Raw genomic sequence first — 14,465 nt, 5'->3', positions numbered from 1 at the left:
AGATTGAGTGGTATTCCCTTTAAAACAGCAGCTTCCATCTGTTTTAAGTGTGTTTATATGGTTTGCTGAACAGTTTATGGATGTAACAAGCCTATTCTGCTTTTTAATCATAACACTAGGATGCTTCATTGCTCTGGTGCTCTGGAGCATTCCTCAACTTGAACTTGGCTTGATCGTATCTCCACAGCCGCACTTTTTAAAACTTGGCCCAAATGCCTCATGCATCTACTAAATAAAATGAATCCTCCAATAAAACACATACATGTGGGCTACATGGCTGTGCAGCACACACATTGTCAGAATGTTTACAGTCACCTGAAAGCATGCATTTTCCCTGGAAATGTTGCACAATTTGATCTCCATTTGCTTGGTGAGGTTATGTTGGTATTTTAGCCCCCAGGGTATATAGTTTTATATCCTTTTAGCCTTTTATTTTCTAGGTGTTGTTCCACTACCTTCTCAAGGCATACAGTGATTACAGCCTATCCAAACATGTAGTGGTGACTTGCTCCTGCTTCTCCCCTCCTTTCTTTCCACTGCTGTGAGAGGTGAGCAGTTTTTTTTTTCACCTCAAGATATCATAAACATGTAAGACCTGTCTGAACCTGACTGAATGTACAACAGCCATAATTCCTTGCAGCTCAACTGCAGTATAGCCCTCTTTGTTTTGTGTTTTGAGGAGTTAGCAGATGTTTGTCAATATAATAAAGGGGCCTATTTCCCCAGTAAAGCCTCTTTGGAATCTGTTAAAGAGATTAGCTTCACTGCAAATGAAAGATTTCTGGCACTAAACGCCTAGTTATACGGCTATGGGGATATGAATCAGCAGAAAGGCATTTTAATGAAATGACTTGGAGCTTGTCAGTGCTTGATTGAGGTTATAAAGTTGATATTTTTCATCCATAGTGACCTGAAAAAGGGCAGTTGCCATTGCCAGCTGTCTTCTTTCAGGTGCTTCTCTTTTGTTTCTGATCTTTCTGCCTCCCATATGTCTGTGATTCCTGTGTTTACTTTCCACTGTGTGCATTGAGACTGGCTCAGAGTATGCCTCTTACCAATAACAGGTTTCCATGTCTTTCTGGCCCATGGTTTACTAGTGTTAAGGATCTTAGAGTTACATATGGCACATATAAAGAAGCATAAGGTACAGTTTTAGTAATGAAACATAGGGGAATAACAGAAAATCAAATCCATCATAACAGACCTAACAACTACAGCCTGCACTAATGTAACAAGTCCAGTCAAGCCGCTTCTCTCTGCCTTTAGAGGCAGAACGGCCATCTTCACAATTTAGTAAAAAAGTGATGTCATCTGTGCTGGATGAGGAAGCAGCCACTCAAGTTACTGTTGTCAGAATAAACCGTTCCCTTTGGGGACGTAACACTGAACGCTTTCACAGGAGCACGCTGATGCCTGCAGTAATCCTGCAGTAATCCTGCTGCTGGGCATGAAATCAAACACTTTGTTAAGTTTCAGAAGTCTCAGACTGGACCTCTGGTTTTCCTATTTAGGCTTGAACCATATGATATGTCTAAGTTTACTTGTTGAACCTGACTTACCCAGACGTCAACAGAAACATTTCCCCCTCCAGCGACCAGCGTCTGCAATTCAGAATATGTGAATCAAAAGAGGGAGATAGCGGCTCATATAGCCTTAAACTATCGGAGAATGCAGACCCTTAAAATTGCCTTATTATAGTGTAACCATACTTAACATAACCAATATGTTTTCTGTTATCTGCACCACAGTTCCTGGCTTCAGTGAGAGGCTTAGTTGCAGGCAGGGTTTGGCTGGAGTCATTCAAATCCACTTTCAGTTTTATGTTTATCCTTTGCTTAGTCCCCGTATCTCCTCACTCAGTCAGCGATAACGAGTGTTATCATGGTATTTACAATATGTGCTGTTGATTCTGATATCGCCACCCTATCTGCTCAATCTTCTACCTCCCTCACTTCCTTTAAATCCTTCATTCCCAGTGGTTAAAACCTCTGAAGAAGTAGAGACATCGCCCTCTTCCTTTCACTGGGGAGCTTGATCCTTGGCTTGATCCCTTATTCCTGGTACTAATTTAATGGGGAGTAGCCCATCGCAGTGTCTGGACTGTAAATTGAACTCGCATAGCAAAGCAGAAAAAAACCCCAGCCCAGCCCTTTTCTCCGCTGACCTTTAGTGTGGAAAGTTATGGCTGGGTGGTGCTGGTGCCCGACACTGGCTGTAACCGCAGATTTAGTCGAGAGGCGCTGTTATTATACCCACTGCTTGATTTGTTTCCCTCTTGTGAACATGAAAGAAAGATCCGCTCTTCATTTTATCATCTGGGCAGACAGGGAGGGTGATTTCAGCCTTTGAATGTTGCTATTGCGAGAATGCGAAAGCTGTGATTTGAGGTTAGGCTCGTGGTCAAGTCTGTGTTTGAGTGGCAGAGGGAATATACAGATTTCATGGAAAGAGGGGAGGTGATCTTAACTTTCTATCCCTGGACAAAAACTTTGACAGTTCTCAGATTCCTGCGTGTCCAAATATGCCAAAGTCTTTTTTCCCCTAACCAACAGAACTACGGGCCAATAGGTTCATCTGAACTCCCCAAGAACCACTGACCCAAATTCTGCTATGTGGCCGGCCGTACACAGACACAATGATCTGGAGACCTGTTTACACACTCTTTCCCCACTCTGATCTGCAATGCCACTTGTCTCTTTTGAAACATCCCTCTGCCATTTATATTCAAGTAAACAGTTAAACTCAAAGTAGCTTTCAAGCCTCTAAATACACTATGTCTCCATCTCTTTCCTGTGTGCACACACACACACACACACACACACACACACACACACCATCATCTGGATTGCCTCAGAGCAATAACAGGACCGTTAACAGGACTTAGCAATAACAGGACTGCCTGCAGCCCCCCCCATGCTCTGCTGCTATTACTACAGCAGGGCCGCAGCATAGAGCTGTGTTAGCTTAACACCGGTCATTGGATTTCACAACTGACAATGAAGTTATGGCCCGAGCAGCGCTTGGGTTTTATTTTGACAGTTTAAACATATATCAATCAAAATTGGATTATATTTTCACAAGGCGACAGGAAGAGAGTCTATACCTGTGTTAAAGGGTGTTGTTTAAAGGAGAATTTCGCTCAATTTAAGTGTTTCCCTATTTATATGTTTCACCACCTTGATACATGGTATGCAGGATATTATGTCATGATGGTGGCATCTGTGTGTGTGTGTGTGTGTGTGTGTGTCTGTCTGTCTGAGTGCAGACACATTCTTGTAAACACAATAACTCAAGAACAATACATGGTAGAAACTTTACATTTACACCACGGCTTCCCCCTATAGAGTAGATGAGCTGGTTAGATTTTGGAGCACCTGCACAAATTTGCATATTAATGAGGGAAAAACAATTTTCTTGAAACTGCTAAAAATCCTTAATGCTTTAAGATACGCTCATGTTATGCAAGAAAAGTTTGCTCAATCAGTTGTGAACATAGTCAAAAACCAAGAAAGCCAATACTCAAATCAGTGATGAAGACATATTGTACAGCAGAGAAATTTTGGGTTTTAGTTTGTCTCTGGCTTTTAGACCAATAGCATTCACATTCTGAGACAATGATCTTGGATGGATGGGTCTTGGATCATATTTTCTGTGCTTTCTGTCTAGCTTTCTATGTAGCACAATTGTGTTTCTGACTACTGGAGACAATACTGAATGTTCACTTTAACAAATGAATCCAGGGCGTAGTTATGACATAAAGAGGGCTGAAATTTGGTGTAATTCACCTTTACCTTGAAACATTCTTTTGTCTTTCACCTACTCATTATCAGTTAAAAAAGAAGTGCAGTTTCATGACGTTGTTGTGGTTCTGAGAAAAACATACGCTCCTGGTTTCACGCTGTTTGCTGCGGGTCTAATTTTGACAATCAGGGTATCATTTAGACATTAGTGCCCTGGTTCCCTATGAAAACAGACTAGGATGACTATATGTCTGTGTAGCATATGTCATCGCCATTTGGATGAATGCTTTTTCCATCCTGTTATAAAAAACACAGGCATGGGTGGAGAGCAGCTGCCAGCGCAGACTGGCAAACACTGTTCTCACGCAAATCCACTTGTGATGACAGCAGTGTAAACTATGACATGCTTGTCAACTGATGACTGATTGCTTGTTATTCTGTTGAAGTCTTCTCGTAGTGTGGCATCTGCAGTGAAATTATGTGGAAGTGACATTGATAATGAAGAGGAGGGTGTCTGTCGCAGGGGTCGCTTCCTATTTTTGCACTTCTCGATACTGATGTGTAGTGGGAGCTAATAAAATGCTGTTTGGCACGTGCGGTTTGCATATTAATAAACACTCCAATACACGCTCTCATATATACAGGGACACAGATACAGTTAAATACCAAGACAGGCAGAAAATATAATAAATCAGAATAAAAAAAGCATATTAATAGGAGGACAAACATCATAGGATTTCCATGTGAAATGGGATTTCTACAGTCATTATCATCAAACATGAGAACGATGCTGAGGAAAACCACACACCTCTACGACCCCCAGGTCCATCGAACACTGCAGCTATTCATTAGCGCTAACACAGAACAGCTCAGCCTCACAGCCAGCAATGCCCACTGGGAGAAAATTAGGGTCCCACCATCACAGCGGGCTTTAAAACAAAAACACCACATAGCTTAATTAAGCCCTCCTATGGCCTGTCACTTTTTTTTATTATGCAAAGCACAATGAACTCTGTGTGTGTGTGTGTGTGTGTGTGTATGTGTTGGGGGGGGTGTCTCCATCTCTCGCTGTGTCTGTTTCTCTGTGTGAATTGGAGAATGTTTATTAATGAGTGTGTGAAAGTCGTGATCTTTATCTGTGTCTGTGTCTCTGTATACAGTATATCATCCTTTGTATTATAGAGTATTTATTTGTGTGTGTGTGTGTGTGTGTGAGTGTGTGCGCGCACGTGCATGTTTACCTTAGGAACAGTGTGTCTCTGTGTAACAGTGCCAGGGGCCTGTCTGTGTTCCTGTGTGTTCCTGTGTGTTCCTGTGTGTGTGTGTGTGTGTGTGTGTATGGGATCTTGCTCAGATGTGTCTTTGTTTGCTTGCAGCTGAGGCTCTCACATCTACACATACACACACATATATACACACACACACACACACACACACACAGAGTGGTCAGTGTGCACTGAGGAAAATTCTGTTGAAGTCGGTTCAGTGTTTGCTTGTTTATTTGATGTGATTTCACTGTTCCTCTTTTGAACAGAGTCTCTGGCCAGGCTTCATAAAATTCCCACAGTTCATTGAGCCAAGTTGAGCCGCAAATGGGAGCTGCCCCGGTGGGAAGTCCTCTCGTCCCCTACAATACCCAGCATGCTCTCTGTTTCATCCGAGGTTCAGGGCTGAAACTGTAGTCGCCGCAGTAAGGTCCGTGCACGTTGATTATTTACCTGAATGTCCAGGTTTTCTTTGGCACTGTCGCTAGTTTGATCATTTACAGAACCAACAGAAGAGAACAAAGAATCACCACCGATCGCTTTCCAGGAAACTTCCTCAGCAGGAGATACTTAGTACATTTTATCATTTCATTTTCCCTTCATACTCCTCTCTCTGTTTCTCACATTGGAGCACCAGATTGTTCAAGCTCACAGATAAGCCTAACTTCCCTGTTATATGGAAGTGAAACCATCCTGCTAGACTATCAGTATTGCTTTGAGACAGTCAGGAAACGGCTGTATCCTCATTACAATTCACCAGAAACATAACTCAGTCGTCATTTACTTCACTGGAGTTTATTGCAGTAAGTCACGCCTGCAGGGGCATGCTGAATGCATGAACAAAATGTGTATCATTTCAGATAGCTTCAAACATATTAGAACAATGTAGAGAACAGTACAGAACAACAGTATAGATTCTGTACAGTGACAAAATGACATGGACCTACTTAATTATTAATTTATTTGAATGTGATTTCAGCTTTCTAGCTCCCTAGTTGATCAGATGCCTTCATCTCTTCTATGGAGAATAGAAGAACTTATTCTTATTCAATCCATTCAGTGCAAGTATTTCAGATGGTTTACTCATTTTGCAATTTGTGCATAACAATAAACAAACAGTAAGTAACGTCAAAATGTAAAGTTAGGTTCCCTGGCTTGCTAGTTAACTTTAGCAACTGAACAGTTAGCAAACATAGCTTACAGCATACATAGACACACTACTTACACAATAATGTGATTTGTTAGAAACTGTATGTGAATATGTGATGTTTACTATATTGCAGCAGTCCATGCAAACTAATATACGAAGAACCCAGACTTAAGTTCTCCGATCATGTGACGTCATCTAAGCTCATTTGCATACGAAGAGGATTCTGGGAGACTAAAATCGCAGCTCAGGTGTCAAGATTTATAGTTGAAATTAGTTTTCACAATAGTACAACTTTTATACAACGACCACGGCGCCATGGCGACCGCACCGTGGTAAAAACTATATTGCAGACATGACCCAATTATGTTCTTTACTATGTCTTATTTAAAACTCTGACCATCGTGGGCAGTTTGGAGTTTTACTGATGTTTCCATTTAGTTAGAAGTTGGCTGATAATAATATTCCCAGTGTTTTGGAGGCAGGGTCAGTTTCACATTCCTTGTAGCGACTTGTTCAGCATTGTATTTGCACCATCTGAATGGATGCCATCCCAGCCTCCAGACTCCCTGCCCCATTTGCCTGTGATCTTTTCTTTTATCCCTCTCTCCCTGCGATGGTGGGGGTGGCGGCTTCCTTCCTGTGTGAGATGAAAGTGCGTGTGTGGACGGACGGAGCATCTCCCCGGTTCACTGTGAACTGTGAACCTCTGCCAGAAAGGGAAGGGCTGGCCTAATAGTTTCAGCCTGGCGAGAGAGAAAGAGTGAAGGGGGGACAGAGAGAGAGAGAGAGAGAGAGAGAATGAGGGGGGAAGAGGGAGAAAAAATGAGAGTGGGAGTTAGAGGGAGAGAGAGAGAGCAAAACAGAGAAAGGGAGAGGGAGGGGAATTGTAGAGAACACATTATGGGCTTAACTTCGTGACAGTAGACTAGAATAGTACAGTTGTTTTCCCCAAATGACTGTATCATTTGGGGAAAACAACTGTACTATTCTAGTGAGCGGTTCCCCTGAAAGTGAAATTGGCTGAGTGAATCAGATACCATTACGCTTTTATTGGTTCGTTGGTTAGGAGTTCAGACGTGTGAGTAAGGATCGACTCTTCTAAAAGAGCTGTGCTGATATGGAAGCTTTTCTCTTTTTGAAGCACTAAGGTTTAAACTTCTTTGGTTACTCTGGGTGGGAACGAAGGGCAGCTGTGCTGGAACTGTGACTGTCCAAGCTGGAAAATTAATTATATATGTATGAGGACATGGGGAGAAGATACAGGAAAGAAAGAGAGTGAAACTAAGAGAGAGAGAGAGAGAGAGGGAAGAAAAGAGAGACAGGTAATGAGAGGACAACAGTTCTGGCCAAAAAGGCGAGGGATTGGAATGAGATAAATAAGGATGGAGATGATTATCTGGGAGGGAGAGGGGAAAGAAGAGAGAGAGTGGGGGCAAAGAAAGTAATAGGAGAAGGAGAGGGGAAGGAATAGAGACAGACAGAGAGAGAGAGGGGGAGAGAAGAAAGAGAGCAGGAGAGGGGAGGGAGGGGGGGGGGGGGGGGGGAGAGAAATCGAGAGACAGAGAGAGAGAGAGATTCACAATGAAAGCATTCCAGCTGACCAGCACCTCCATAATGCTGGCTGCGGCCAAAACAGGAATTTCCTCTGGTTGCACCACAGCAGAAGAGTCTGGTCTGAAGTGTGTGTTTGACCCACAGGACTCCAGCCTCTGCAGACACTGTCCCAGACGTAAACAAACACCCAGACACAGAGGGACCCGGTTCGGTGGATAGGAAGACAACATGGCCTCCAGCACGCTGCCCAACAAGCCGATGGACAGGAGCGGCAGCTTCTTCAAGGTAAGGACTGATCAGCTTTATTGATTTACTGACAGCCTGACTGACTGACTGACAGCCTGACTGACTGACTGACTGACTGACTGACTGACTGACTGACTGACTGACTGACTGACTGACAGCCTGACTGACTGACTGACTGACTGACTGACAGCCTGACTGACTGACTGACTGACAGACTGACAGACTGACTGACTGACAGGCTGACTGACAGGCTGGCTTACAGATAAGATAATATAAGATAAAAGATAAGTATTTAAACTGGTAATCCTCAAGTTACTTGTTTTTTTATGTTGTTGTTGACATCTTGGTGCTAAGCACTCATTGCTGTGGTGTTTCTGCACTGCACTTCCCAGAGATCAGCTGTCAATCAAACAGTGTGGGCGGGACTGTGACATCTCTTTCCTTGAATTTTCTGTTGATGAAGTTTGAGTTTCTGTAGGTGGCGCTCTTTTCTTTGTCTGTTCAGCCATGGTGGCTTATCAAATATATTCAATTTACAGATGTAGATAGTGTATAGAACAAGCAGATATTGATATATGTGCATGCTAGCTGTGGTTGAAGATGGGGGTTCAGTTCCTTAAAAAAACTCTAAATGGAGGTACAGAAAAAGTGACAATTTGTAAGGCTGCATGCCATGTACATCATCATCTTTATTCGTTATCATTATCAAACATATTTATACATGGTTCTAATATATCTGTTTGCACGTTTGTTCCTCTTTGTGTGACTCTCTACTGGAACTAACTTATCTGTAGCTCTGTTTCTCTTTTTCTGTGGCAAAGAATTTATAACAGAATTGATGTGTTCCTAAACTCTGGGGTATCTTAACCTGTCTGCCTCTGCCTGAGTTATACCGCCGCAAATTCTCATGTTATTAGTTTTGACTGCTCACTTTTGTTCATACTTTCAGAAAGTAATAGAGTATTGATTGATGAAATATAAAAGTAGAGTTGTCTCTGTTTTCCTAGTCGTTCTGCAGTACTGTATATTGGAGGAGTGGGTGGGGAGGATGAAGAATGCCAGCTGCAATTGTTGGCAGCCTGACACACACACACACACACACACACACACACACACACACACGCAGGAGTAATAAAACTCTCTCTCTCTCTCTCTCTCTCTCTCCCCTCTCATTTATCTCTCTCTCCCCATTTCTTTGTTTGTCTCTTACTTTTTTCTCTGCCTTTCTTTCTTTCTCTCTGACCCTCTCACTCACATCACACATGCACACATACTCTCATCCCTCTCACTCAAACATACAGACACACACACACACACACACGCACACACACACACACACACACACACCATCCCTCACACACACATCGAAGCAACACTTGTCAGCACTTTTTTTTAGCATCGTCTCAGATGTGAAGAATGCATTATGTCATCTGCGTGTCTCATTAAACCACTTCATTGCCTTATTTCAGGAAGAGGATCTATTTATAAAGGGATAATGAGCGAAGTCTGCCTCCTTTCTACTGCTGCTACCTCAATCAGCCTCGCTTCATCATTCATGTTCTGCCAGTCACATGATGCATACTGTTCTGTCTTTGAACCACTGACTGATTTTGAGTCTCCAGTAGGTAAACAGAGACCATCCCAGTACTTGTGGGGGATATCTAACACATTACCAATGCAACCAGTGTGTTTTTTACTGTAATCCTGTTAGCATTACAATGGTCCTAATTCCTACCTTTTTATAGTCTGTTTACAGTGGAGACAGCCAAACAAGTAAATGCCAAATAAGTAAATAAGTAAATGACATGGCTTGCAACATGATAAGGTAACTAAAATAGAAAATAGATGTTCATATTTGGCTCACCAAAGATCTAAAGATAGTCTGGTTGGGATGGAAATCAGTACATTGGAAGTATGTATTTTTTCCCCACTTAGCCCTGTCTTTGTGTTTCTAATATTTACCAAAAGGGATGCAAAATGGCAGCCATAAAAAGCTGCAAATTATGAAGTTGTGATGTCAAGTGAAAACAAATGTTGGTCATTACTTTCAGCCAGACTCAAACTTTGCCGTTATTCTCTACCATGAATACTATCATGCAAGAGCAGTGTTTTTCAGAGAATGTCAGGACCGAAAGTTGGATAGAGAAGTGTGCTTGAGACTGGAGGGCTGCCAATTCAAGGTTATACTGGGCAGCTCCCAGGTGGAAATATGTGTAACTGCATGAATGTGAAGCAGGCCATAAAGTTGGGTGATGGGAGGATTGCCAAAGCATTCTCATCTCTCTGCAATGTAAGATAAGCGGAAGAAAGCATGCAAGCCTAGTAGGGTAAATTTAGATTAGCCCACACAATGCCTCACAAAATCACTTTTGGTCCTGAGAAGAAAAGGTATGTTGAGGGGAAAACGTTTGAAAGCTTTTTTTTTTTAAAACTGCACTTGCACTTGCCAGATAAAAGCATTTGTCTAGTGTGGCTGCTTTGTCTGGTGGATGCTGTTGATAGCAGTATTGCTGACTAGCAGGGTTTATGTGAGAGTACAAATTATTAGAAACTCCCTCCTAATAATGAACTGCACCCCCTTTTGCACAATCAACATCTCAATTGTCTCTAGGCTTTAAAAATAAAAGCATGCATCCTCCTCTTCATCTTCTGTACATCTCCCCCTCATGACTAGACTGCAGGGACAAAGGAATATTTGTTACATATATTCAATACAAAATACTTTATTCATCCCTCAAGGGGCAATTCAAGGCAGTGAGTTCATAAACAACAAGAGACCACAATATACAATCATTCATACACATATAGACAAGAAGAAGATAAGATACAAAATAGATATTTAAAAAAAATGGCTAGGTCACGACAAAATAAGTACTATCCAAGTCTGTCCAGTCCAGAATAAAGTGCTAGTGCATTTATCAGTCTATATGCTGTGTGAGAAGACCATTCCCTTTACATTTACTATTCACAAGTCTTATGGCTTCTGGAATAAAACCAAACTTTCTTCTGTTTGTTTTACAAACAGTTGTTGTCTAGGTGCTGCAGCTTTTAACATTGCACACCTTACTGTTCTTTATAATGTTGGGGATGCTGCAATTTAAACTTATGTTGCACTCTGTGTCTCAATAAGGGGTTACAGCTTTCACCTGGATTCATCTTGTCAGTCAAACTCGCTGTATTGCACAGACGATTCAGAGAAACGGCTCAATGCTGATGAACAGATCTAGGAAAGGATCAATAATAAACAAACACTGAGCGATTGTCTTGCTTTTAGTTTTCTTTGCCTCTTCACAGCTTTTTCCATCCTGTCTGAACCCTGTGAAAGCGCTTTCTGTATGTGTCTGTGTGTCAAAACCAAACACATAGTTTCCCATTGACTGCATCCATGGCTTTAACGGCAGCCCATGCAGAGAATCGCTTACCTCTATACACACACACGCGTGCGCTGACACACACACACACACACACACACTTACACTCACAGACACTCTTTAAAGAGCTGAATAAATGACGCCTCTCACTTGTGTGTGTGTGTGTGTGTGTGTCTATGCATGCATGCAAACTTACATCCATAATGGGTCATATATGGGTATTGCGCAGAGTGAATGAAATCAATTGAAACGGGAAATAAACCCAGATGAATGAAGGGCGGGGGGGAGGGGAGTTGGCCTGAGAAACAAAGAGGTGGATAGGAGTAGTTTTGTTCCTGTGTGCTTTCCTGGATATCAGTCATTTTCCTATGAAAGTCATCAGCGTGAAACAACGGCTGCACGGGTGCCAGCATTAGCGCTCCACAAGGCATCCTGCCCAGAAACAGCCATTCAGCAACACTCATGTGTTCACTGACCTTCATTTTCTGGCTCAAGAATTTCCCTCACCCTATTCCTTCCTCTCTCCCTCTCCATTTATATAATTCAGTATTTGTCTCTTTACAGTAGGTAATGATTTTCCACTTTCTACTTCTATCCCTGAGTTAACTCACCTAGAGTGCTGACCATTAGTGAATCACTTTTTCTTTGAGTCAAGACTCTAGAAAGAAGACTTCACAATGAGTTTTTTTCCTGAATTTCCCCAAGGGGATTAATAAAGTGCTATGTTATCTTATCTTATTTTATCTTATTATAGAAGTCCATTTGCATGCATTTATACTGCATCTATCCCGCATCAATACTGCAGAGACTGCTGCCTTTAATGTCTCTGTGTAGATTCATTTCAGTCATCCAGGTAGTAAAATGGACTTCCTTACAGTACAGCAGTAGTAATTCAGGAGGTATACAGTATAAATTGAGACTTCAATCAACTTTTATGGTTCTCAAAGCTTTTGTACACAGCTGAAAACTGACACTGATCATTTATTTTGCAAGAATGCCAGCTATTTCTCCAATTCTTGTCAGTTTCCGAGATTCAAATACCTCTTTCTGTCTTTATCAGGGTTTGCAGTCAGCACCTCCAGTCTCCATGTGACTTGTACAGTTCTCATGACTCCACTAACACCGGAGCTAACCTGTCAACTCATGTTGTACTTTATAATAGAGTGCTGATCCGACTGAGAGCTGGGGGAGTCTGAGGCTTCGACAGAGCTGGCTCCACTTAGTCCTGCTAGGGGGGGATTAGAGCGGCCTGCGGTCACCGCGGTCTGGCCTGGAGCCTCGGTGGAGCAGGAAACACTGGAGAAGGACGCCTCCTAGTGGCTCATCGGGGAATAATGAAAAGCAGAGGGCCAGGTGTGAAAAGATGGCAGCCGACATTACCTGACCAAACATGAGTCAAATAGCTTTTCTAAATAATTTTTTGCATTTGTAACCTGCATGGATTGCAACATGGACAACTCAAAAATATCAGATGAGTTGTCAGTCACAGGCAAGTACACTTAATTGACATATACATACTTTCGTTTGATAGCCTAAACTTTCTGATGTTCATTGCATTTTCCATATGCAATCTACAGTAAGTAGGCTTCCAAAGCATCCAGATTTCAACATCTGCTCAGGTATATTTTAAGGAGGCAAAAAAAAACCCTGGGAGTGAGATATAATGTGGAATGGTCTACAAAAACAAGATGACATGAAAGCAATTGGTTGCCATCTTTATGCAACTGGGCCACTGGTTTGTGGTAATGCTTGTTAAGAAATTGCTTGTGCTCAGAAGTGGTGAAGTGGTTAGAACACCATGTTGGGAGTCACATATACCGTAACCCTGCTGATCTAGGACTGAATCCTGCCAGAACCTTCTCTCTGTGTCTTTCATATTCTGGATCCATCTCTGCTTTTCTCTTTTCTCAGTAAGAAATTTAAAAAAAAAGGGAGTAGGTGGCCTATTTGTCAAAATAAAAAACAAATTGCTCAACCAAAGATGGTTTCTTGGTATGCTTTGGTTATGTTAGTGCTTTGGTTGTGTAAGGCCAATCCCAAATCTGTGTCACCACTATCTGAGTCCAAAAATGGCTGTGGAGTGAAACTAAATACAGCACACAGGCATCATCTTACCCTGAAGTTATTAGATCTGCTGTCATTACAAGCCTTGACTTTGTTGACTAATTGGTGGTAAACATAAAGTTGAATGCCCATGGCGACAACCCTTATCTCTCTCAGTCTGAAAATAGCCTTGTGCGATATGGGAGAGGTTATCCATCAAGTTTTAGCCCTGTCCCATAAGTGATAAGTGGCTTCCTCTTCGTTCCCCTCATCCAGATGTTTACACTTCCTCAGATTACAAGTCGTGCAGTCGTTGTTTTGAAACGTGTTTACTGTAAAAATATGTTGGGTGTAGAGTTATGTGTGTGTGTGTAACTGTGCCTGTTTATGCGTGCATGTGCCATCATTGGTGGCAGTGTGTTGTGTGTGCTGCTGGGTGGATGTGGGTCATTGCTGTCGTTGCTTTGTCTCCATGTTTCCTGCCTGTAGGAAATGAGGTATATACACAGGAAAAATGACTAACTGTTTCCCTGCCCCCTGGACCCTGGTTGGACCAATAATCTGCCTTTGTTCCCAGTGTCAATTTTTTTTCCTCCTCTGATTTATCTTTTAACATCGCTGTCAGTTTCGTTTACTCCGTTTCTTCCCTCCTTGCCTTCCTATAATTTCTCGTCAGTCAAAGTTTCTCATTCCGTCTTCTTGCAGCTCATCGACACGTTTGCGCTGGAGATTGGGGAGCTGAAGCAGGAGATGGTCCAGACTTCTCCAGCCGTGGACAGGGAGCCCACGGTCCTACAGGGGTGAGGCCGTCTTCCACATATATTCTCCCACTCCCACTCATGATTTTGTTTGTGCTTTTGTTTGTCATTCCTGATAATGTTTGGAAATTTTACTTGGTGAGGTGAGGATTTTGAGTGAAACTACATTTTTGGTTGGCTTGTACTGTATTACTGATATTGTCTTTGTGTACAGCTTTGATAATACAATGTTACATTGCTCTTACCTCTTTTCCTTCAACATGTGTGCATGCCAACTCTGATTGCATGCACTCTCTACTCACTTTCACCAGCAGGTGGAGAAAGTGTTCTAATCTCTC

At 42.2% G+C, this 14,465-nt stretch overlaps 1 protein-coding gene across 2 annotated transcripts in view; it reads left to right on the top strand.

Annotated features, from left to right (window-relative positions):
- The window catches only part of LOC139928526 (ras and Rab interactor 2-like), a 35,407-nt gene that overhangs the window by 936 nt on the left and 20,006 nt on the right, over window positions 1-14,465 (top strand). For both annotated transcript variants that reach the window (XM_071921104.2, XM_071921105.2), the window contains exons 2-3: window positions 7,854-7,994; window positions 14,075-14,169. In XM_071921104.2, coding sequence (XP_071777205.2) covers window positions 7,938-7,994; window positions 14,075-14,169 — 152 coding nt within the window. In that variant the 5' untranslated portion in view covers window positions 7,854-7,937. The remainder of the gene's footprint in view (window positions 1-7,853; window positions 7,995-14,074; window positions 14,170-14,465) is intronic.

Source organism: Centroberyx gerrardi, chromosome 3, assembly GCF_048128805.1.
Source record: "Centroberyx gerrardi isolate f3 chromosome 3, fCenGer3.hap1.cur.20231027, whole genome shotgun sequence".
In the NCBI taxonomy this organism is placed as follows: domain Eukaryota; kingdom Metazoa; phylum Chordata; class Actinopteri; order Beryciformes; family Berycidae; genus Centroberyx; species Centroberyx gerrardi.
Note: the sequence above shows the minus strand (reverse complement) of the source record. Positions and strands in the feature narration are given on the sequence as shown.